The sequence below is a fragment of the Homalodisca vitripennis genome, chromosome X (genome assembly GCF_021130785.1).
Source record: "Homalodisca vitripennis isolate AUS2020 chromosome X, UT_GWSS_2.1, whole genome shotgun sequence".
In the NCBI taxonomy this organism is placed as follows: Eukaryota; Metazoa; Arthropoda; class Insecta; order Hemiptera; family Cicadellidae; genus Homalodisca; species Homalodisca vitripennis.
Genome location: NC_060215.1, coordinates 67,176,629 through 67,203,465, shown reverse-complemented (window position 1 = coordinate 67,203,465; position 26,837 = coordinate 67,176,629). Strand labels below are relative to the sequence as shown.

The window sequence follows — 26,837 nt, the reverse complement described above, 5'->3', positions numbered from 1 at the left end:
CCTCTTTGTAAAATTGTAGGTGAAAGAGTCGAGTCTACTTTGGCGAGGGTTAGTCGTATTTCTTCCGGGTCAAAACTAGAGTTCCGAAGGTTGCACCCCGACTCTCCCTTCATCTTTTTAAAGACTGATTTGTTTGATAGACCCTTTTATTTTATGTTAGCATACCGCTGAAGTAATATCCAATGAGAAATGGTAAATGAAGAGTAAATTTAGTCTTCAAAATAGGATTATACAGGTTAACATACAATATTAATTCATTTAAATTATTTTTAGATCCCATAGTTTGTAAACCCACTAAATCACACATTTGTTTCTCCCTCTGCAACAAATCTTGTCTTTTGGTGAGGACAAGCTCTGCAACTGTAAAATTGCCTATCAGCAGTGTTAGAATTTAAAGAAGTTCATCAATTTTGTTCAGTGAATGAGTCAACGTAAACAGAATATGGATGGTGGATTCAAATTTCAAACAAATACATTATTCATAATCAAAGAAACAGGTGACAGCACAAGTTTGTGATGAAACCCCACCAAGCTATTAAAAATCAGTAAATAATATATGTATTACGCTAAGTCTGAAGTAGAATAAGTCAACAGCCACCAAGATATTTTCCACAAGAGAATTCTTTCCGAGATAATTGAAAAAGATGTAAGTGTAAGACTATTTTATGTGTAACGCACTCAAAATATCCTAAGCCTCCTATTAAAAATTTTAATTTTGAATAGTAGAATAACTAAAATGCATTGTGAAATTCATATACATTTTTAATTTTGAAGTTTAAAACTAAATAGGGTTTTTATTACTGTAGTACTAATTACAGTGTAATCTCTCTTTGAATGAAATAATGATTTGGACCTAGAGCACAGCCCCTACCTTCTCTCTACAAAGCAACTCTACTGAGTCTGAAAAAGTCATGAAAATGTGCACTCTAAATTCTAGACACCTTCGCCACAGTGTACAGAGTACAGTCCCACAGCATTTGAGACATACCATAGTCATTCTTAGAGTTATTTTCAACTATTTGGTGTTACACACACTATTACATTACTAGGAACATAGTTTAATAGGTAGAACAGAGCCGCAGCTAAAGGAGGGGTTGTATACCCCGGGCGGCAAAAATATAGAAGGTTGAGTGGTTGCGTCACAACTGTTTACACATAGTTTTGTGTCTCCACACGAATTGCATTACTTGAGGATAAAAAAATATAGATAACTGAGATTGAACGTTAACTACAGACTTAATAGCAGAGGAACAATAATGAGAGTTAAAAATACTTGGAAATTTAACGTCCAACTAATACAAAATGTTTGTACAAGATAAGTACAAATGTACTACTTTTGAGTTTGTAATTTTAGAATTACTGTATATGAAAAAAGTTGTTATTAAATTACCACCTTAACTTTTATTATTGACTGGCTGATTAAAAAAAATTGCCTTTGATCACGTTAAATGCAGTTCTTAAAGCCATTATATTAGGCTTATAATTTTGTAAACGCTATATATAAACAATTAATTTTTAACACAAATTTACTTGAACAAGGTTTTGTTAACTTACGGTGGGCAATGCCTGCTCTTTTAAATGCTCAAACCCTCAGACTACCAGGTCAACACCGCCCTGGGCATTAAAAATAAGGCAACACAAAAATGTGAAGATGACACAAGTTTCAAATGTTATACTAAAATATTTTAAATTGGACAAAACATTAACATTTTTTTTTTATATTCTCTTAGGACAAGAAATTGAGGAACCTCTCATTGAACAGTCCAAGAAGGACCTTTGCGCTTGCTTCCGGATATTCGGGATGGGTAACGTTGAGGATCGGCGCTGCCTCCTGTCAAGAACCATAAGGAGGGATAGAGGGCACTATATCTCAGTCATGTCACCTTGATATAAGGAGAAGCCAGATCTGTACCAGCCTCTCCAGTTAAAGCAGGCAGGGGCAGCACGTCCTTATGTTCAAGCTAGACTGCCTTAACCCTAGAAGTGGCGCGCGCCGTATATACGGCGCATTAGGCCGGTCGTCAGACGCCAATGCCGTATATACGGCGCATTAACATGCTTTCATATTACGTAACGTTTGAAGTCGTAAATATTATCCGATCGTGATAAAACTTATATGGTTGCACAGAGGAAGAACCAAACTTCTCTAATATCGAGTTTTTTAAGTTGTATTGCACTTTTATTTTCCTCTATGTGTTGTGAAATACTGACAGCTGGAATGAAGACAGCTGGTGGCTGGTTGCTATGTTGACGTCGTGTCCGTGTCTTTGTGCAGTCACGTAGCGTTTGTTTACTTGTGTTATTTAGGTTCAGTAGTGATAATATTATATTATTTCAGTGTATTTAGTAACCTTTTTTTCCGTATTAGTGAAAAATATGTCTTCCACAAACTATAAAGATCGTTCAAGTGATTTGAGGGAGTTAGTGGGTGAGCCTATGTCAAGTGATGATGAAGGACAGGATTCTGATTTCGACATTACAAGGGAAGGTAACTTTAGTGATAGCTTATCTGATAGCTCATCAGACGATGATTATGTGCCCAATGCTGATGAAATTGATGAGTGGAACCTTGAACAACATTTGGAAAATGTGCCGCAAGCTCCATGTAGGCCTAACCTCAACTCTAGGCCTAGGCCTGAATCTCCCAACCTGTTTTGACATTTCATTTCTGGGCCTAGTTCCAGACCTGATCCCCAAGTTACTGATCCTGTTGACTCTGTATGGGTGTCTGTCTTCCCCCCTGAACCTGTAAAAGGAAATACCCTTTTTGGTTAGGGAATCTAATACTGGACCTAGAAATTGTCCTGCAAGAAACTCACCACCAATAATGTACCTGTATCTAATCTTCACGCAAACAATCTGGAGACTGATATCTCGAGAAACAAATATTTATGCTCAAAATTCTATTGATAAGGCTAGGAATGAAGGCAAATTGAAAACGCATAGTAGGGTAAATAAATGGGTACCTGTAACTGTGAGTGAAATAAAAAAATACATTTCTGTAGTGATCAATATGGGGTTATCATTCCGTAACAATATTGTTCATTACTGGGATACCAACTCAAGCCAACATTTACCATTTTTTTCCAAAAAGTAATGTCTCTCAGACGATTTCAAATGATAAATGCAATGCTTCATCTCAATTCTACAGAAAATCCTCAAAAAGGACAACCCGGTCATGACCCATGGCACAAAGTCAGACCTTACATTGACGAACTTAACCATAATTTCAAAAAGTACTTTGTACCTTCCCAAAACATTTGTATAGACGAAAAGTCTAATAGGCATGAAAAACAGAATGGTTTATTTACAATATATGCCAAACAAAAGGCACTGCAGATTTGGTTTGAAAAAATTTGAGGGTATGTGATAGCAGGACTAGCTACATGATTCATTCTGAATTGTATTGTGGGCATGAATTTTTATCAGACGGCACTGATCCATTGGCACAGAGGGTAGTTATCTACCTTTTAGAACAATCTGATCTACTGGACAAAGGATACCACTTATTTACGGATAACTGGTACACTAAAATTCCCCTAGCAGAAAAACTCTTTGAAAGAAACACATACCTCACAGGAACGATTAGGAAAAATTCTAAAGGACTGTCAAAATCTTTAATCAACAAAAATTTACAACCAAAAGAAATTGTTTATTTTAGGAAAAATGTTTGCCTACTTGTAGGCTTTAGAGAGAAAAAATCTAGTAAGCCAGTCTATTGTTTGTCCTACCGCTGTACATGCAGAGAATGCAGTTGTGAGGAGTAAAAGAGGTACTGAAGTGGAGAAACCTGTTCTAATTGCCAAATACAATTCCTTTATGGGAGGTGTTGACGTAAAGGATAAAAGTATCTACCATGCCACCTGCAGTAGACCAACTAGAATGTATTGGAAGAATATTTTCTCAAACTTCCTTGATATGTCTTTGCATAATGCATATATACTGTACAAAAGTAATAGTGATCAGCCCATGTCTCGAAGAGATTTTATAGTCAGCATAATAGAGGAATTGAGTGCAGCTCCTAATGAAACTCAAGGACAGTTACCAATCCCAGGAGCGGGTGGTGATGTAGTCGGTCCAGTGCACGAACTCACTTTACTCCCCAACAAAAATAATCGGTTGTGTGGCTGTGTGTAATGAAAAACACAAAATAAAGAAAAGGACCAGCTATTTTTTGTCCAGGCTGCAACTGCGGGGTCCATCAGAATTGTTACCACCTTCTAGAACACTTCTATAGACCAACAGTAGTTGGTAAGAAGAGGAAGGCAACCAACAGCGATTCAGAATAAAACTGTTGGACTACACTTGTAAATATTGTAAAAATACTGGTAAGTTGTAATAAATATTTTTTATTTTGTTTCTGAAGTTAATTTCTAGACTTTAGAAATTATTAGATGTAGTTTTTCATGGTCTTGAATACATACAGATTTATTATTTTTTTGCCACTTTCTCTGGACACAAAAAACTGAATTTGTACAATTTTATGAATTTTCGTAAAAATATGTAAATATATCACGTTTAAGCCATATAAACTATATATTTCTGAAATCAGCATAAAATTTCGAGTCAAATGGGTATTTTGAAATCTTTGTTTTATAAACTCAAAATTAGGTACAAAACGGAATTTGGAGTAAAAAAATTTTAAAAACCAAAAACTTCACATACTTTTTGAAAAAAAAAAAAAAATAATGTTAAATAAAATAAAATTACCAAAAGATGTTTCTCTCTGTTCTTTTGTGAGAAAAATGATGTATAATATGTTACATTTGGACCATTCGTTGCAGTAAAACCAAGCTTTAGAAAAATACCTTACCGGTTACCCTAAAACACTGTGCCACTACAGTACGTTTGCGCGCCACTTCTAGGGTTAAATAATAGGGCTGGGCGTGCATTGGAGGAGCAAACTTTAGGAAGCAAGTGTAGTGAGTAAATTTGCTACCACAATTTTGTTGAACACCTACTTATCGAGGCCACGTGAGCGGCTGTCTCAGGACATTGTTAGCCATTTGAACCTGTGTTGGATGCCTACTCAAATTTTATGTCTCACGGCAACCATCGGAAGCAAAAGGTCTACCCATGTGCATACAACATCAAATTAACATAACCTTCCTTTAGTTGTGTGCATCGTATTTTCGTTTGTGTTGTTTTGAGTTCCTTTCAAAATATCAGAATAAGTTATTGACAAATTGGTATATGTGGACAAAATTTGGTAATGTTAGAGGTCAAACTAATGCTATATGACATAACTAGAAAAAAATCATTTCAACCAGGGTGAAACATATCCAACATCTGGACTAATTACCCAAAGCACCCTGCAACATTAAACTCTTCTTGTTCATTACACTGAAGGTTTAACAGGTAACTAGTAATGTTTTGATCTCTCAATTCAAAATGTGTCTTTGTAGCAATATCACACATTGGAGGAGCAAACTGTCAAAACGCTTTCGACAAAATGAATCGTTGCACTTGTTTCTGAGTTTGCTGGAGGTTTGCTCCTCCAATGAGTGTCCAGCCTAAGGGAGCTCCATCTACCTTCTTTCTGACTGTGACCATGCCCGGCATTTTGTTTGACTCTACCACTGTTCTCAAAGAGACAAAATCTATTTAAAGGGCTCAAAATCTGAGCAATGACATTGGCTAACAGTTATCTACAAGATTTAAACAAAAAGGAACTGATCAAAGAAACAAGGTTTTAAATGGCATGACCTTGAAATAGATAGCAATAAAAAATGTTACAGCTTAACCAACTTTTAAAATTATTATTTTTGAGCAACACTTAGACAAAGGTAATCCAAACATTACAAAGTAACTCCAAATGTTCATTACACTTCAGTCTCTGTCGATTCGGTTATTTAAGAATCGCCATGAAACAGATAACAAATTTAAGTACCTTATCAATAGAGCATAAAACTCTCATTTGACATAATCAATATATCTGTAACAAAAAAACCGAGAAAAGTTAACAAATTTAAATACCATATCAATTGAACATCAAAGACCATAACATTTCATTTGATAAATATATATATATATATATTTACAGCAAAAAATCTTGAAAACTTGTATTATAAATAATATTCATTCTTGTTTAATCACATGGTAATTTATTATAAAGTTTATATGCAGAGCTTAGTGTGCTTTTATACAAGTCAGTTTTTTGTTTCGTTTATAAAAACAGCTAGTGGATTTTCTTAACTTGAAAAAATGTCAAATATTATTCCTGTTGGTTGTGCTATTATGACAAATTTAAAAATAGTAAGTAGTACATAATTTTAATGACTTGTACATTGACAGAATTGATTTGTGGCAAAGGGCAGCAATTTTAGGACTTCCGCCACTGGAAAAATATGTAGCTGCTGCTATGGCTGGACAGAGTACTTACAACTAAGAGCATTTAATCCAGTTTACTACTTTGTTATATATTTAAAACACACGTTACCAGAATAAGAATTGAATCAAAGTGATGTTAACCAACCTCGACTGGAGCAAGCTGGCTTGAGTTTGGAATCAATATCTATAACCTATGAGGGCTGTTTTTTTTTTTTTTCAAAAATAAACAATTATTTTTGTCAAAATACATTTATTTTTAGAATCTACATAATTTTCTTTATTTTTTTACATAGTTTCCTTGTTTGTTAAGGCACTTATCATATCTTAAAACTAAGTTTTGAAATCCCTCTTTAAAGAAATTTGCCGCCTGCTCTGACAACCAGGAGTTCACCGTTGTCTTGACTTCTTCGTCATTGTAGCGCTTCCCGCCAAGATGATTTTACAAGTACTGAAAAAGGTGGAAATCACTCGGAGCAAGGTCGGGGCTGTACAGCGGATGATTCAAAACTTCCCAGCCAAAAGAGTCGATCATTTCCTGTGTCCAAGCAGCGGTGTGAGGCCTTGCATTGTCGTGGAGGAGCAGAATTCCCTTTGTCAGCATGCCGCCTCTTTTGTTCTGAATCGTCATTCCTCATGGCATTAAGTCCACTAGCAAAACACCGTACCTGTCCCAGAACACAGTTGCTATAACTTTGCGCTGCGACAGCGTTTGCTTGGTTTTGACTTTGACCAGAGACGTTGTGTGCATCGGATGTTGATTCAGGAGTGATATGGGATACCCATCTCCTGTGACAATTTAGTTCAACATGTTGTCTCCTTCCACGCTGTAGCAGGTCAAGAAAGTCAAAGAACTGTTCAATCTCTTTTTTTGTGATCCTCAAGTGAAGAGTTTGGGTAACCATCTTGAGCACAATTTTTAAAGTTTAGGTTATCTGACAAAATTTTGTACAGTATTGACCTGTACACTTGAGGAAATTCCATAGAGAGAGTGGTTATTGTGAACCGTCGGTCCTCATGAATTCTTGCATCAACTGCAGTAACCAAATCTTCGGTGATCACAGATGACGGCCTGAGCGATCTTCATCGTGGACATTTTCGCGGCCATCTTTAAATTCTCTGACCCATTTCCGCACTTTACCTTCACTCATTGCCTTGGCACCATACACCTCACAAAGCTGACGGTGAATGTCAGCAGCCGACACATTTCTTGCAGTCAAAAATCGTATCACCGACCGAATCTCACACACGGTGGGTGATTCGATAATCTTAAACATTTTAAAGATCCACAGTAATGCGTTTAGGTTAGCTACAGAGCTGCAACTGACGAAGTTGTTGACTAGGAATGCCGGGAGGTGGGGCGCACGCTCATTACGGCAGGAATACGAACTACTACCGTGTACGGGAGAACGGCCCTTACTTAAAAAACAGCCCTCGTATTTTATACTTGTTTATTTTATTACATTGGCAACACTATAGTAAAATTTGAAATTCACACAAGTACAATCTGTAATTCAGCAATACTTTAACAACCGTTATTGGCAAACCAAGTTGATTTTGATTTTATAGATAAAAGTAGGCAGTAGACCATACTATCATTTAAGTTTTTCTGTTCATTGGTGTCAAAAACAATGTTACCACAATTAAATTCTTACAATGTTTTAAATTTAAGGAATATTACAGGCCATGTACAAACTAAGAGTACACCATACTGTGTGAGCAATATTTGTAACCACTTTCAGTTGAGATCAATTTAACAGGATTGAATAAGTCCTAAGGATCTTCTATTACACAATGAGGATGTGCAATTTTAACTTTCAGTTACAGAGTTAGATTTCTCTTAAATTAATAAACAACAAAATTCATACTAATACGAAGTCCACATATAACACAGTAAAAATATTCACTGAGCTTCTCTTTCATGCAGCAGGTAGTCCCCATCACTTAGATCAAACTGCACGTAAGCATTTTCCCTATAATAAAAATAAATCTTCAGTTCTTACACAACTCAAAAAGGAGAATCCTAAAATAAGGTACTTACTTAATAATTCCATCTTCAATGTATACATCACCATCAGTTATTTCATCCGCATTTACTATTTTTCCATTTTTAATAAGTAGCCTGTTCTGTGCACTCTGAAAAATTAAGGAAATTACAGTATTGTTTCACAATAACTAAACAATAGGGTCCTATTTAAGACTACATTGTTCCATAGATACAAGTTCTAGTCATTACTTATTAACATATCCCTTTTCTTTCTCATATAACATTAAACACATTCATAAGTATAAGGTTCGGATAAAATTTGATAAACTCAGCTGACTATACCCTCTCCCACATTAACCTTTTAACCGCCATGCCCGAGATATATCATGCAATTCTAATTTTGCGAACAAGAGCCACGCCGGAGATATGTAGTGCAACTGTATATTGTGTTACTTGGTGTTCTATTATATTAGAAATGTCTAGAAGATAGCTATCCAGTCAGTGGTGCCATCTTGTGGACATTACTCAAACTACTTGAAGACTACGTGCTTTGTATCGTACACAAGCTTTGTTTATAAATTTCATAACTATTGTGGAAAAATTAAATACATTACATCATAATTGCCATAGTAGGCCACATTTATTTTTTATTATTAATGATCCTTTATAATTTATGATTATATCTATAACATCCCAAAACAGCTTACAATATAAACGTACCATGACCAACTTTTGGTACCTAGGTAATAATATGGTACTTTTGGTACCTTTTGGTCTAGAGTTAATATGTTTGAATAAGGTAGACTAATTGTCCAGCTATTGAAAAACTGTACATGTATTGTACAATTAAGTAAATTTTAGATTGTGTTTAGATTATATTTCATGTGAAAAACCAGTTGTAGCACTTATCCTGTGCTTTAGGTGGAAAATTACATCAGTAAATAAAGTTCTGCTATCAGCCTAATTACTGTAAATAGGTACTAAACCTAATTTCTGTTACTGATAGCCTAATTTGTTCTGATTACTACAAAGCTAATTTACCACCTGACATAATATTTTCACACCCAGTAAGTTTACAAGTCCCACTTCACATTATGTGTTAGTATTTTTTTTGTGGAAAGTACTTTAAAAGAGCTAACATCTTCAATGTAAATGCCACACAAGTGCATCATCTAGGTTTCTCGCCATATGCTGATGACGCACAAGTGCGGCATTGCACGTGCACCTATTTATGGCCAAATCATTGGTGCTGCGTTTAGTTTGATGAGGTTAATGGCTAATGTCAGTGCCATATTGAGCTAATAGTATCATAAAGTCCCTTCGTTTCTTAGATTTATTTCTTAGTTTTAAACATGAGTGATAAGAAACCATTAAATTTTCGTAATCCCGACTCGCTAACTCTCAGTGAAATAGATAGGTATACAAACTATGAATCAGATTCTGATGAGTACAGTTATGGTTACAGTCCCTTTCCTTTCCTGAGGGAAAAGGACAGTTTGTCCCCGCGCTTAGTCCTAAAAGGACTTTTGCGCCTCCCTAACTTTAATTTTGTGCCCTCAAAGTTCGAGGCTGACAGTTACAAACCTAGTGATATTGAGTCCAGTGACAGTGATATCAGTAATGACCTGGATGATAACCTTGATAAGTCAGTACGTATAAGTAATGTTCCATCCTGTCTGGGTGAAAATGACTTGCATGGTCCTAGTGGCCTTCAAACCAAATGCCACACCTCCCTTACCCCACCAACTCCCCTACCCCCACCAACTCAACTGGTAGCACGTGGGAAAAAAACTTGTGTTGAATTACAATGGGATGGAGTAACTCGGATGAAAATAATTTTGTTTAACCAACCGATAGGATTGAAAGTTCCACTGCCTGGCAACAATCCAATAGAACATTTTCAACTTATTATTGATGGCTTCTTACATGCCATTATCAAGGAGACTAATTTGTATGTAGCTGACGTCTTTTTTAACCGAAATCTGAAACCGAAATCACAAATTAATCATTGGAAAGACATTACATTGTCTAAATTTAAGACTTTCCTTGGCCTTTTCTTTCACACTGGTATCATGAAGCTACCTCAATTCCAACAGTATGGGATGAAAGATGAATTGTTTCATGCCTGTTTCAAGCAAATATGTCGAGAGACATAAATATATCGAGATGTTTATGTTGATATCCACATCTGAAGACCAAGATGACCGATTGCAAAAAATTAAACCTATAGATTATTTTAATAATAAAATGTCTTGTATTTATGCCCCTTGATAAGAGTTATCTTTAGATGAATATGTGGTTTTATGGAGGGGTCGGCTAGTGCTCAAACAATACAGTAGAGTCCCGTTAATCCGACCTAATTGGGACCGAGCCCTATTCGGATTACGTGATTGTTCGGATTAGCCAGAATTACAGAAAAATACGGTTTTAAACTTGAGAATGGGTCTATTTTGTTATAGAATTATCAACATTGTTTATTAAAACATGTTTCTGACTGTTGCATTGTATTTCTTGACAAATAAACGTGTTTGTGAATACTAAGCACATTTACCGTATTTAGTGTGAGAGTTCTATTGTTAAGCAATGTGAGCGTACTGGATATTGTACGGGTCCACGCGTTCAATAGTTGTACGAAACAACGCGTCATCCAATAGACTCTTCAATGCGACAGAAGACAATAACTGAATTTATGTCTTTTAACAATTAATATTGTACTCAATAATAATATCAGTACTGTACGTCCAATTTTTGTTTGATTTCACTTCTTAATACAGTAATTTAACTCATACTTAACCTATAAGTTTCAATTTGGTACTGTATTTAACTTAATTATTTATGTACTGTACCGTACACAATTTGTCTTAATAAAATATTGTATGTCTATTTAATTAAAGTTTTCTTTGTTTATGTACGAAATGATGCACCCATTTTAATTTTTTATGTAATTAGTTCCTATAACTGTTCATTATTGTTATAAATAATTCCTCCTGGACCTGTTCGGATTAACCGACGTTCAGATTACACGTGTTCGGATTAGCGGGACTCCACTGTACATCAAAAACAAGAGACAATATGGCATAAAGCTGTATGTTCTCTGTGAACCGATTGGCCTTGTGATGAAATTTGGCATATATGCTGGTGCTATGGATATACTTTTTAGTGAAGGGCACTCAAAGAAAGTAGTATTTAATTTGATGGATGAATGGCTCAACAAAGGGCATTCAATATATGCGAGTAACTTTTACAATGGTATCAAATTGACAAGAGCTCTTATTGAAAGGGTACAAAACATGAACTCTCCGAACAGACAGAGTTGTCGTTCTGAAAGAAGTAGTAAAAAAAAGAGAGGTGAGACAGCAGCAAAGTATCACAATGGAATAATGGTAGGAAAATGGAAAGACAAAAGGGATGTTTTGTAAATTAGTAGACAGTTTGAAAATTGTATGGAAGAAGTGACTAATAAGAGAGGAGTTGAAATGGTGAAGCTTCTAACTGTGATTGAATACAACACATATATGAGTGGTGTTGATAGGAAAGGCGAACCTATGAGCTGTTATGTATGAACGGAAAACAATTCGTTGGTGTAAGAAGCTCTTAGTACACTTTTTGCAAATGGGCATACTGAATGCTTACATAATGTACAAGCATAATGATGACAAGAAACTACAATGTTAATAAGAGTGGCCGTGATCAAAAGTCTTCTTGCACCTGAACCCAACGATGCAAATAATGGCGATAAAGTCATGCAAGAAAATCATGTAATGCATTTACCTACAAAACTAGCTTTACAACCGAACGGAAAGAGAGGTAGAAAACAATCTCAAGTTTGCTACAAAAATGGCAAGAGGAAACACAACTTTCCTCTGTGAGGCTTGTCCAGAAAAATCAGCTCTGTGCCTTGAAAGATGTTTTGAGGAATATCATAACAACTGAAAAACTGTTCTGTGTAAATAGTGTATACGAGTACGTTTCAAGAAGGAACACTGGAGATTACACAGCCAACAATAATATCTAATCTTGTATCCTGAAAACAATTATTTTTCTTGCCAAAGTAGTACACTTATTTAGAATTTATATTTTAGCTTATTACAAAAATAAAATTGTTTTGCACAGTAAAGCATAGGCTGTTTTTGGTTTCCACTCAATTTATTACAAACATTTTTTATGAAACAAACGCATTGAAATTCAATAAAAATAATAACATGTTTATAATACTTTCATAAAAACGCTGAAAAAATATCACCACATCATTATAATTTACAAGATAGCTATTAAAACTTGAATTTAGGTCATTTATTTGTAAACAATTGAGTTAACAGATGTTTTGATAGCATGACGCGTAAGTGCGTTTTCAGCATAAAGCACAAAGTGTCTTATTACATATTTAATCCTGTATGTTGATGACACACTTACGCATCAGGCTTTTTTTATTTGAAAAGAGGTCAAATTGACATAAATTTGTTGTTTTCCTTTAAAAGAAATAGTTTTCAAGCATTTACTCAAAATAAAAATAATAAAAACGTACTTCAGCATACAGCATGGTGCATTAAAACTGTCAGCATTGAACATGTTAAGTGTAGCCATTATTAACCCTAGATCTGGCCATCTACTTCAATATCACTTGTACCTCCTTGTTAAATTTTCTGTGTTTTCTATTTATTATGTAGGGTTTCTGATCATTTTAAAATATTAAAATACTTATACACTGTATGTGTATGTGTGTGTGCATGTGTATATATATATATATATATATATATATATATATATATATATATATATATATATATATACTTATATAATACACTGGATATCACACAAACAGTTATTTTAAATGGTTTGGCAGAAATTCTGGAAAGATTTAGCAAATTTACTGCTCAAGCAGTGGGTAAGCCGTACCCCCGTCAGTAACTTAGTGAGGGGAAGTGAATCATAAACATTATAACTATCCCTGTCTTACCTGCAGATGAATCGGAACCTTTTTCACTGGGTTGCTCATACTGAAATCTTGTTGTTAGATCTGTAAAAGAAGCAAACCCATTTAGGTAGGTGCATAACAAAACAGGTAAATCGTAAACTGTATGTCCATCCAGGGCTGTACTCTATACCACATAGTGGAGTACAAAAATGCTTGGAGACTTCTTTGTTTTTGTTACAATTGACCATTTTTCCAAGACAATATTTGCTTAAAATCTTTTTAAAAAGTATTCTTTTTAGAACTTGGCTGTCTTACTTATTTATCTCTTAATTTTAAAATATCTTTTTGTTAATATGCATCACATTTCAACATGGTGATAATTCATAACTGTTGATGATAAATTTCTTAAAAAGCAATAGGTAGTATAACAAAATTATCTGGATATAAATATGTAAGATCTTTTAAGTACAATCCAATGGTATTTTTTTTTTAACCTTCTAAACAAAATTTTTTATTACACTCTAGTGTTCTTAATTAATACAAAAACAACAGAACAGAACATTATTACTTTATATATATACATACATATAAAGTAATAATGTTCTATTTTGTTCTTTATCAGTAGCAGTAAGGACTACTGTTTTAATTATATGATATATATACATACACATAAAGTAGATCAGGAATAGAATAATGTAATATGGTATTATAATTAATTAAAAAAGGAAAATTAGTAATAGAAACATGTCTCATTAAATTAAATGTTGAACATGGCCTTCATTAACGATAACATGCTGCTGTAATTGTTAGCTCATAAACTACCACCATACCCGCTCAGACATATTTCTCATCCTTTGACACCAACCTTCATTTGCCATCTCAGTTGTTCACTGTTTTCTACCAACATTTAATACACACTCATTTCCAAAGAACTCAATTTAAAAAAAATCTGTAGAGTTCAAATCGATTATGAATATAGAATAGAATATATTTATTTCCTCAAAATAAAATAAACATTTACAAGTTATTCATTTTTACATAGAAAAATTCAAAACTAAAACTAAAACTCAAATGTCTTGTTGCTTGTATACCATATGACTTGTCTCCTGTGGCATATCTTCCAAGATATTATTTTAGTAATGATGAAGAAAGCTTACACAACTAATTCTGCTAAATCTGTTTGTAAAACACTGGTAATACCAATTAAACAATCCCTGGTAATACCTGAGAAGTCTTTCTGGTGACAGAATTTCACATTCTGGAGGGGATTCTACTCTGTTTAGTGGAGTGTGTTGGGCAGATTCAAAATTCCATGTATATTAAATAATGGTTCATCAATAAAAAGTATTGAAGACTAAAGGAGGTATTTCTAACACATTTTTTTTAATAACTGTTCACGAAAAAGTTCACGTAATTATAGTGATGCTCTAATGGAGCCTGAACTTGTTGAAAATGGTAAGCTAATGCACAATTATAATCTATAAGATAATGTAATAAGTGAATACAGGCTAATGTCAGATAAGTTAGACAATTCCACTGATTTTTTACATTAATCCTAAAGATCAAGTTTGAGAAGTGTTTTGAGGATTGGAAGAAGCGCTGTCACAGGGGCATAGTATTTAATGGAGACTATTTTGAAGGTGAAAACGTTAATGTAGACGAATAAATAATTGTTATTGAAAATCCCCATTACATTTTACACATATCTAGTATATTTTTGATAACATTATTAGTGATAAAAATGGTTTAAGCTGCGATCGTATTTGTCACACTTGCGAAACCAGCTAAGAAAATGCAAAGCTGTTGATAAAAAGCTCTTGCAAAATTGCAACAAAAACAAGAAAAAAGTATATTGCATTTTGAAAATCAGTTTACAGTGTTAAAAATATTGTTTTTCAATGACAGTATAATATCATACATTTTGTCATTACATTTAATTCCATGTATATAAAATATTAGACACTGTGCAGTTCCACCAGTTAACAAACTGTCTGGTTGCAAGACACTTGCCTACTCTCAGATCAAAAAGTATAGATACCCCAGTTTGAACGTTAATCATGAACTAATTAATAGAATTAAAATCATCGGAGTTACATTAAACTTAAGCTTGTTTATCTCTATCGTATAAAGCAAATTATTTGCAACCAATTTTGTGTCTGTAAGAATGAAAAAAGATACCGGTTTTGTGCGCTTTACTACTAAACTGCAATTTTGAAAGTTGAACTATTCATTGTTAAACCTGTCATTAGAGGCCCAGAGCTCATATGAAAATAGCTGATGGGGAATAATCCAATACATTAAAACAATATTTAATTTATTACGACTCCTTCTTGCACTTAAGGGGGCGAGTGGACTACACATGATCGTCACAACATTACCCTTGACCGTCTGACAGTTTGCACATTCCAACAAGCAAGTGCTAGCCACGGCAAATTAACAACATCTATTTAACTAAGTAAAGGTGGTGTTAAAAACTATAGTTTTAAACTGTGCTTACAAAAATAAATTGCCTTTAAAAAAAAATAATGACTATAAGCTCAATAACGTGAACAATGCTGAGTTATTTTTAACCAAACCTGGTTAAAATGATTTACAAACAACTGATTCGACAATAACTTTTACCCATATAATTCAAAAATTCTAATATTAAACGCTCCTAGTTAATACTCTTGTACATATCTTTTATAAAACTCTTACTCTTATGGGTCTTAATGGGATTACAAATTTTCCTGGCTATGAATGTTCAAAAGAGGTACCATTTTTCAATCTTAACAACATAAAAACTTAAATTTAATGTTTGTTAAGTATTTTATTTATGTCTAGATGCAAAAATAAATTAGTTAAATTCTTATTTAACTCCCGTAATTTTTGCTTAACTAGTTAGTTTGTGGTTAACGTTCGAACTAGGTTATCTATACTTTTTTATGCAAGATTAGTATCCAAGAAATGGCCATGCTTGTTGCTATGACAGTGGTGCAGATGTGCGGTGGCTGACACACATACAAACAAAAACAAATCTTGTACACTTCTAAACGTCTTGTCTTGGCATCTGTAATTAGTACTGGAGATTTTTTGAGGTTATGTTATAGTCTGCTTATATTTTGAAATGACAGACATTCGTAATAGGTTAAGTATAATCAATTTAAGCAATTTTTTAATGATCTATACAATACAATACAATACAATACAACATTCTTTATTCACGGACATAGAGTACAGAATAGGCGTCACAGTATGCTAAGCTATGCAATAACAATAACAATAATAATAACAATACAGAGATAGAAAAGAAAAATGATTTTTTAGTTGTTCCAGGTCACAAATTCGTCAATTGAGTAAAATGTCTATTTGATGAGCCATGTTTTCAGTTGAGATTTGAAGTTCTTCACTTTACTGCTTTTCTTTAGATGGTCAGGTAGATGGTTGAAGAGTTTTCGTCCCATGTAGCTTGGCTGCCTCTCGTACTTTGTAAGGTGATGGTTGGGCAGGGTGAAGTCGTTTGCATTTCTGGTGTTATAGTTGTGTGTCCCTCCCAGTCTTGTAAGATTTTGCGAGACAGCATAGCAGATTACTTCCAAAATGAACAAGGACACAACTGTCAGTATGTTTAGATCTTTGAAAGCTGATCGACAGGAGTCCAAAGCATTTAGGTCTGCTAATGTTCTCACTGCTTTTTTCTGTAAAACTAATACTCTTTGCCGATTTGTTATTGAGGAGTTGCCCCACACTGTCACACCATATCGTAAATGTGACTCGAACAGTGAGAAGTATGCAGTTTTGGCTGTGTCCAGGTTGCAAGTAGTTTTTAGCCTTTTTATAACATATAAACTGCTGTTAAGTCTTTTACATAGTTGATTTATGTGTGAGGTCCAGGTTAGTTTACTGCCAATAATAATCCCAAGGTATTTTGCTTCAGTTGTAAGTTCCACTTCTGGAAGACTGGAGGTTTTTATAGTTTTCAGCCCAAAATTTATTTGCTGTGTTTTACTTGAGTTTAGCACAAGCTCATTCTGATGGCAGTATTGTTTTGCCATACTCAGGGCAATAAAAGATGACACCTCAAGCTCCGAAGGTTGTTTGTCGGCTACAATTAGAGCAGTATCGTCTGTGTACATCATCACCCGGCTGTAGTCCTGAAGCTCTTTCGGTAGTCGTGAAGAGGATAAACAGTACAGGGCCAAGTACCGAGCCCTGTGGGACCCCTCTATTGATCGATAGTGGAGTAGATGAGACCTTGTAGATTGTATTGTTTCTTGTGTATGAGATTTCTACTATTTGTGAACGCTCCTTCAGGTAGCTGGTCATCCATTTCATAGTTTTCCCTGTCACACCCATTTTCTCCATTTTCTGTAGAAGAAGTGTGTGGTCCAAGCAATCTAAAGCTTTGCTGAAGTCCAAGAAGAAGGCACTGGTAGAATTCCCTTCTTCCAGTAGCTCCAGTATATTCTCAGTGAAGCTTATGAGAGCTGAGGCTGTTGATTTGCCCCTTAGGAAACCATGTTGCTGGGTTGTAAGGAGGTTATGAGTTGTAAGGTGGTTCATGAGACGGGAAAGTACAATTTTCTCAATTACTTTTGAGATGGTAGAGATAAGGGATATTGGTCTGTAGTTATCTATTAAAGTGGATGGTTTTTTTTTTAGTTTTGGATAAACTTTTGCCAGTTTTAGCAATTTTGGAACAGCCTTGCAGAAATGATTGATTTATAACAGAAACAAGGGGAGGTGCTAGTTCTTCCTTGCAGTGTTTGAGAAGAATTGAAGAGATTTCATCTACTCCTGATGATGGTTTTGATTGTATGGAAGAAATTATGTTTGTGACTTCCAGTGTTGTTGTTGGGAGGAGAATGAGATCAGGTACACCATTATGGGTTACAGGTTCTGCGTTATTCAGTTTTGTAGATTGTCCTGCCTCTTTGAGTGTTTTTTCAGCGATTGAGACAAAATATTCGTTAATATACTCTGTTGAAGTTACTAATAAAAAGCAATCCATTTCAATGAGGTTTAAATATTGGTGTTTACAAAACAAAGAGGACTACAAATTGAATGATGTTGGCAGGGCCTAATTAATTTTTTGTAAATATAAATTGATATTAAAAGTAACTTGGTTTATAAAAAATAACCATACTATTACATTTATTTTTGCATTTTCAGTTAAGAGAAGACTTCGTTTTCTTATATATTTTTACAAATAAATTTAAGATTTTACTTTCTAACTGTACAGCTTTTAATGAAACCTCTTTAAAAAATCTTTTCATTATTGAGGTTCTAAATATTTTAACAACACTGTATATATTAATGTAAATATTGGTTCTGGAGGCTAAATTATTGAACTTCAGACTGTTTTTGATAAGTATTATTGTAATCTCCCGTGGAATACCAACTCTATTAATAAGTGCTACGAGACATACATTTGCTAAAATGTCTGAAGAGCTTGTGGCATTTTTGCTAGAAAATTTTCATCTCAGCTTAAACCCTGGTGATAAATAATTCATAGTGCAGCAAACAGGACTTGTGACATGTCTGACTAAAAATAAAACAACCTGTCTAATCAAAACTTTGTATAATACTATAGTCAGGTCAAGACAATTGAGCTAAACAAGAGTAACTGACCATAACAGCATTGGCTTCACCGATATGTGACTGACACTCACACACTGCCCCTAGTGATGTGCATAGATGACTAAAAATTAGTCATTTAGTCGACTACTGCAATGGTTACATTTTTTATGTATAAAAGACGGCTAGTTGAAAGTAAATAATATAATACTTTAGACATCAAGTTGATACTTATCCCATCCAAAGTTAATTATTAAATTCCTTTTTTATTTTTTGATTATCACTCTTGATGGTTAAGTAGGACCACATTATTTACCTCAGTAATTTATTCAATAGTATTATTCTTCGTTAAATACACATTTTCATCTCTACATGTTTTTATGTCATACATGATAATGGTATAAGATATAGAATGTTTGTCTTTTTTTCTGCAAATTACTAAGGTAATAATTACTGGTAAGTGATATAAATTGGCCTAAAATAAATAAATTAAAGAATAATTTAATAAATTATTTTAATATAAATTAAATTTAAATAGTTTAATTAATTAATTAATTATTATAGAAATAGGATGTTTCAAATTTGATTGAAAATATTCTGTGCAGTATTTGTTAAAAGTTATTTAAAAAGAATAACAATATACTCAACTAACATAAATTTCAGTTTATCAGTTAAAACATCTGATATTGCAGAAATTATATTTTAAGCCAACTTTGACTAATAATAGCCGACTTGCTAGTAAGAAGGAAATTAGTAGAAAAAAAATTATAGCTTTATGAATATGAAGTCGTACCTGTTTCAACTAATATTAGTTGATTGTTTGATTTGGGTAATGACAAATTAGTCGATAATTGAAATTAGTCAAAATTGCACATCACTAACTGCTTCTCCAGGAATGCAACTTATTACCATTTGTGGAGTCAACCGCGATTCTAGATCAATCCACTATGGAAGGGTACAAGGGCAACACTCTCAATTTATTTTTTAAACAGTGCTTGGAGACAGCTTTAGGAGCACCAGCAGTAAGTACATTGTTTAAGTTATCTTGTTCTTAGACTTGCTATATTTCTTCATTAAAACTATGTTGCGGTTCTCTCCTGGCCAGTTAGAAGCCTAGATCTCAACATCTGAATTACAAGGAGTAAACATTTGGAAAATTTAAAGCTGTGTAAGAAACTACAGTTCGTGATCTGGACCAACCTATCACAAGCTGAGTTTTGCAAGCCGATTGAAACTAGTGGGTTAAAGACTGAATTAAGGTTAAAGGAATCCATTTCTAGCTGTTATGTGGACATGTGTGTGTGTTTAATTCTTTAAACTTTGGTTTTTAAATACTTGTAATTTTTGTGTGTGTTTGTGAATTGTACTTATTTTTTATGTTATTTTTAAATGTTTTGACGACGCCACACCTAATTTATGTAAAATAGTTTTTTATTATCAATTCTAATACTATGCCAAAACACGTAGATTTCATCTGCATCACAAAGAACTTGTAATTCTTAAATGATTGACGGAAAATAAAAACCTACTATTAGTTAAAGGAGGCTCAGTTAATTTAATTAATAAATATATTAATTGTATGTGACCCTTTTCATGTTTATAGTGTAAATCATTGTCTCATTAAATTAACTTGGAAAAATAAAATTTTTATTCTTAGCTCATCACTTAAGAGCTTGTAAGAAGTACAAGGAGGGGTACATCCTTATTATCTATCCCAATTCATCGAACAACTACCTTTAGCAAATCGTTTACAGTTTCTGCCTGTCGATTGTGGAATGCTTTACCCGTGAACATCAGAGCCATCGATAAGCGCGCTCGCTTTGGGGCGGAGGTCAGGGCCTTGATGCTGGGGGCTCAGGGGGTATAGCGGTTGGCGGCTTTGGTGTGCGGTACTTAGGGCAATTGCATGCGAGTTGAATGAATGCGAGTGTGTGTCTTGCGATATTATTGTAAATTTGTATATAGTTACACTAATTATTGATGATTGTTTTTATTTTAAGATTCATTTAATATATAGTGTAAATAAATAGACTAAGTTTTAGTTATAAATGTATTCATATATATATGTTAGTTTAATTTTTATGAGGTTAAGTGGTAGAGAGGACTTTATAGTCCTAACTTCGCCTCTAATAAAGTCATTTTTCATTTCATTTTTCATTTCACTTCAGATTAGTCAAAAAAATGTTAATCCATAATCAAAGAAAACAACCACTCTACATGAGAGTTGATTAGAAATGACTGAGAATGTTTCTCTATCAAAACAGAAATAAAAGACTGTATAAGCTTTGCAAAGATAAAACTGAGAGGGGTAACATTCTCTAGTGACTAATAAGGCGTTTTCTAGTTGAAAAATCATTTATTTACCTCTGATAAGTCCTACACATGACTTACTCTTATGTCTTACTCTTGGAGGAAAAAATAAATAACTAAAAGCAAAATACAGTAATATTAAAATCTTGTTTAAATTGTTATATTCAATCAAACAAAAAAAGTGTCTGTTAATTTTGAACATGCATGTATATAAAAATGTTCATTGTTATGTTTGTTAAATTTACACAAAATTTAATACAGATAAAAAACAGAACAAGACTCGAAGGATCAAGATGTTAATCACTAAACGTTTTGGATTATATGTACTTTAAATATGTCCTGTTTGAATATCATCTGCCTTTGCTGCCTGACATGTTGTTATTGAAACTATGTTGCAAAAACATTCTATTTCAGTGTTTATTATATATTTTAGCATTTAATCATATTTGACATTTATTTAATCTCACTGTAAAACCTCCCAAATAAAAAATGAGTATTGATTTATGATTAATACCTTTTTATTAAGTTACTACCACCAAAACTTCTCAAAATCAGCACTCCAAACATGTTCTCAAATACTATTAAAATTGTTGGAAGTATGGAAACTGTTACTGAGATCGCTTTAATGAACAAACAGTTGAATTGGAGTACTGATTATTTCAAACACTTGAGAACTAATATTATATTTATCTCAATAAGAAAACATAGATGACAATAAATTGATTTTGAACTGTGTCTGATTTAATAATATTATTATTCTATTTCAGTGAAAAAATTGTTAGGACATTTTTAGTTTCGCAGCAGTATGCAGTACGTATTCTTCTAGAGTAGCTGTTTTGTGATTTTTAATAATACATCAATCTCGGAAATTAACCTTTTATTAGGTTTATATTTTGTGTTTGCACTAGTCATTGTCACCACCCCTTAAAATACAATCGTTGACTTATAGGACACCCTGTACAAATAAACAGAGTAACCCAAAGTAACTCTCTACTAATTTTTGAACAACAGCATATAGAAAAAGACAACTTTGGGGACAATTATACATCAATGGGACCTAATTTTGGTGTATTCTAAATACTGAAAGGATATCCCCAAAAATGTCAAATAGCAAACCACCCTCACCAATGGAATGGAAGTAAGAAACATATACCTTTGCACAAATAGGAGATTTTAATTCTTAATTGTTATTTAGTTATTCAAGAGACATTTCAATTTGATACATAGTCATAGCCTTACAAGCAATTTTAAGATAAAAATAAATATCAAACCCTTACATAAATTAATAACCCTAGAAGGGAAATAAGGAATTGACTTTCATGTCTTTGTTTCTTTCATATGTATAATGTAATCTACCCTCATGTGGTAGATTACAATATATTCTTTTCTCTTAGAACTCATTTTTCCTTCAAGGAATATAACTTTTTAATGTTTAGTTATCGATACAAAGCCTGTCTTTTTAACATTGAGAGTAGGATCTGTATTATCGATCATCATTAAATTATAAAGCTGTTATCCCATAGGCAGTCAAATATACATTTAATCAAGTTGTTATGAATTATATCTACTGTAACTTATGTTTTAAAAAAGGGTTCATTCCCCTACTCAGTACCTATTTGAGATCTTATTTACCATTCTGACACACAATCCACTAGCTGCTTGTCCTTTAATTGTGGACAACTATCATTGCAATAGATTTAATTCCACTTTTTTTGTGAACAGTAAGACATATTATTTGCTTAGTTCAACAAGATTGATTTAGATTATTGTTTAGGCATATTCATAACTATTCCTTTTTACAATTCCAGATAGATTTAATAGTGTGTTACTCAATAATATTTAACGTTTATTGGATGTGATGAAAATTTAATTGGTAATATTAATACACTATATTTTTACATAAAATACTAGACATATACAGAACATTGATAATTTGGCGAACATATTTCTTGTGTTGTCAATTAACTTATGAAGACAACAGTATAGAATCACTGATATAAATATTCTCTTGCTACTACCAATCGACTGGAGAGTTTTGGAATGCACACTATGCTAACACTATTCATGGCAGGTGCGTCCGCAACTCCTATGCACGCTGTTACAATTTCAATTGTTATAGTACAATTAATTATTATAAAGACATGATTCAGGCACCAATGGAAACTTCTGTTTCTGAGCTGTCTACTGAAATCATTCAAAATGAGTGAATGACTCAATGATATGATAATAAAGCTACATTTATTCTAAACTTAGCAACTTCTTTCCAATGCAGTTTCCATCGTCTATATGAAAGTGCAGCAAAGAAGACTGTTAAGGGCATGGCTCAAATGGCCTTCCACTCAGCCTCATTCAACCAGATTTATGCTGCATTGCCAAACTGTCCACCCACCCAGATCTTGACTCAGTGATGTTCCCAATATTTAACGTTGGCACTCCGAAAAAATATGAGAGCTATTCTTTATCAAATGCTATATAAAAGAAGGAGTTTGAAAAGGTCTATGTTTTGTAAAAAAATAATTTCTCTAGGTAATTGTATCAATATTTTAACATTCACCATATTATTCTGATACTTACATGATGTAAAAATACATCAGATGTAAACCAATATTGTCTTAAAGCATTGAAACATTATTATAAACTGGATTTTAATGCATATTATAGTGATTATTAAAACTTCTTACTATTTATGATGTTTTCTTATTTTTGTAATAAACAGGAACAAAAGAAAAAATTTGTCAAAAAAAATATCATATTTGCTATTTTTTGTTAGCTTTATGCTAATGTGAACTTATATTTTATATTGGTTATGTTAACCAGTTGATTAGTAGCGCCAGTGCGCCAAGGTATAGGTTAGTAACGACGCAACTGTTGCGGTTTGAACAGTTTTACTGGTTAGTTCCACCGCAATACATGCGACTCGTAAGGATATTGACTTCTAGACATCTAGCAGCTGTGGTAAGTACTATGGAACATCACTGGCCCAAGTAGTTCTCAGAGTATCCGCTAGATCGTAGGAGCGTTCAGTTTTGTTTTGTTCTGTAATAAAGCCCTACAAGTGGCTTCGTGGGAACCAGTAGTTTACCTCTTGCCATGACATTGAAAACGGTGTTAGAGGTTATGTTTTTGTTTTTCTCATGTGATTATTCTGATTTATTACAAACTTAATTAGTTTTGTTGCCAATGGCTGGCCGTAGCTATCTAAATGATGATGAAATACGCGAGTTATTTTTGGATTCGGATAGTGAAGACGAAGAATTGGATAGTGATTTATTTTATTTATAGTGATAAATTAAAAATTAAAACAATTTTTTTTTATTTGAATAACCAAATTAAAATACTCAAAAATTCAAAGAATTAAAAAAGTTGAGCCATGCACACTAAAAAAAAACTCACTAATCAACAGGTTAATAAGCATGCAGAGTGCAAAATGTGTGACAATATTTTAAGGAGACATCATTATATTCAGTGTTACACTACAATGACTATCCATACATATTTAAACATGTTCCAATTTTAAACTAATTATAAGTTAAAAGGATTAAATTGAAAAGGAAATGGAAGCTGTAATTATATTTGTCGTGTTAAGCCGAATGAAGGATTTGTGAAAGAAGCTAAGGGAATTTTTAAATCCAAACCCATTTCACAAGAATATTATGAAAATTTTTGTGAGGAGCGAAATATGGCAACAGCGACGACGCAATGCACCACTATTGGCTGGACACCAACTGTTTTCTTTCCTGCTCCCATGTGTAAATGTTGATCCTCTGTACTTTTATATTTCTTCTGATGATTGAGTAATAATATTGTAAAATGTTATTTATTGTTTTATTAATAACAATAAAACAAAAATAAAAATAACTGTACATCATTTGTTAGTTATATATATTTATGTGTAGTAAAAAAATACCACCAATGTTTATACTTCTTGCTCATCTTTGAATTTCCAAATTACCAATCATTGGCTCAGTTTACTTCTATCTAATATATTTCCAAAAATCACATATTTAGCAATTTGCACCTACCTTGTTTAGATTTTTTAATTATGAAATGAAAAACAATAATTATGTAGATTTAACAATAAATAATAAAGTAAAAAAGTTGTAATTTAAGTAAATGTAAAAATATAATAATTAATAGCGTTTACACATAACATTAAAATATATTCAGAAGGTTAGCCTATATTATTCAACAAGAATTGAAGTTTGAATAAAATAGATTTTGCAGAAGCTAGTTATAGATACTTCTTTCAAAATAGTTATAGAGTAAAAATCAATATTATGTAAATTATTTTATAAGTCAATGCCAAGAACTATATTATGACTAAATATATTCAACCTATGACTATGTATTTACAAGTTAGACTTCACACTATCCAGGGTTATCATAAAACCTAAAACCTGAGAGACCACCACCCTACCCGAGGGTTTACCCTACTAGGCAAGTTATACCACTGAGCCAACCACCCTGCCTGAGTGCTTATAACAATACTAAAGAGAAATTTTTTGTGTAGGTGAGATTTTTTTCTGTTTTTTGAGCTTTCTCTTTTTTTATTATATAAAATTGATATCCTAATCACTTATTGTAATTAGGTTAGGAGTGATTTGAACATTCAACAAAGATTGCAGTGGGTCTTGTAAGCCGGAATCGGTTATTTAACTGATAAGCTATTTCCATAAAAGAGCATATATAATTTAAAATTAATCAAAGAAGTATAGCTAGGGCTACCACATTCACATTTTCAAAAACAAGCTGACAATTTGACTCCTCAAACTTTAGCCTTTAGGCCTACCAACACTCACACCAGCTCTTAGTCTTTCTCAATCTTAATACCTGCTTACAGTTTCAGACAACAGTTTTACACAGATACAGAAAAACCATTTCTTATCTAAATTAGTTATGGGCATGAAACTGGAGATCATTGTAAAAGCATTTGGCCTACCAATCTCATTGAAATTAAGCATACATCAGCTTAACAATGTTAAGTTTCATCAATGTATATTCAAAATAGAATTAAATTGTGAATTTATTTTTTAGTATAAAACCGATCTTAATATAAGGCTATACCATAGTAAAATGAATCAATAAGAGGTTAAACACCTGGAGTTAAAACGATTTCCTAAAAATTAAGTATGCAGTTAAGCAGGCATATATCACTCACAACTTACGTTGAAATGTAAACTTATTGCAACTCGATGTACCAAATTATTATTTTTTTAATATTCTATCAATGACCAGTCATTAGATAAAAGTATTAGAAGCACCAATTTACCAATACTTAGAAAGCAATCTTTCGGTGAATAAAAGGCGTATGCTTTTATCAGCAAGTATTCGACTATCCGTTCCGTTTCGACGTTTTTGTATTGGTTCAATCAATGTTGCCAATGGAAAGTAAAATCCTTTGGCAAATAGCAGAACTACTCACTTATCTCAATATTAACAACAAAAATCCCTATTTATACCTCTCTTCACTAAACCACATAGAACGACTTGACTAAGATTGCCGATTGAGTACGATTCTCGTACAATATAAAGCAATTCACTCCAAGTTCGTATTTTGGGATATGTTTTTATCTTTCAAATTTCACAAACTTTTTAAATACTCTTTTTTCCATTTTAGACTACATTAGGGTCAAATTCGAACAAAAGCAATATCGTTGAGAATAAAGAATGCAAATAGAAAGATTTAACAATTTATAGACAACCACATGGAGTGGTACAGGCTATACGTTACCTACTTTAGTA

At 33.0% G+C, this 26,837-nt stretch overlaps 1 protein-coding gene across 3 annotated transcripts in view; it reads right to left on the bottom strand.

The window, feature by feature from the left end:
• Positions 1-26,449, bottom strand: part of LOC124369118 (dihydropyrimidinase) — a 72,913-nt gene extending 46,464 nt beyond the window's left edge. The window contains exons 1-3 of one of the 3 annotated variants that reach the window (XM_046826873.1): positions 26,261-26,449; positions 13,272-13,331; positions 8,369-8,463 (exon numbers count right to left, since the gene is read on the bottom strand). In XM_046826873.1, coding sequence (XP_046682829.1) covers positions 8,369-8,463; positions 13,272-13,310 — 134 coding nt within the window. In that variant the 5' untranslated portion in view covers positions 13,311-13,331; positions 26,261-26,449. Of the gene's footprint in view, positions 1-8,368; positions 8,464-13,271; positions 13,332-26,192; positions 26,211-26,260 lie in introns of those variants that run through there. The other 2 variants (XM_046826875.1, XM_046826874.1) reach the window with 2 other exon arrangements.
• Positions 26,450-26,837: the final 388 nt, after the last annotated feature.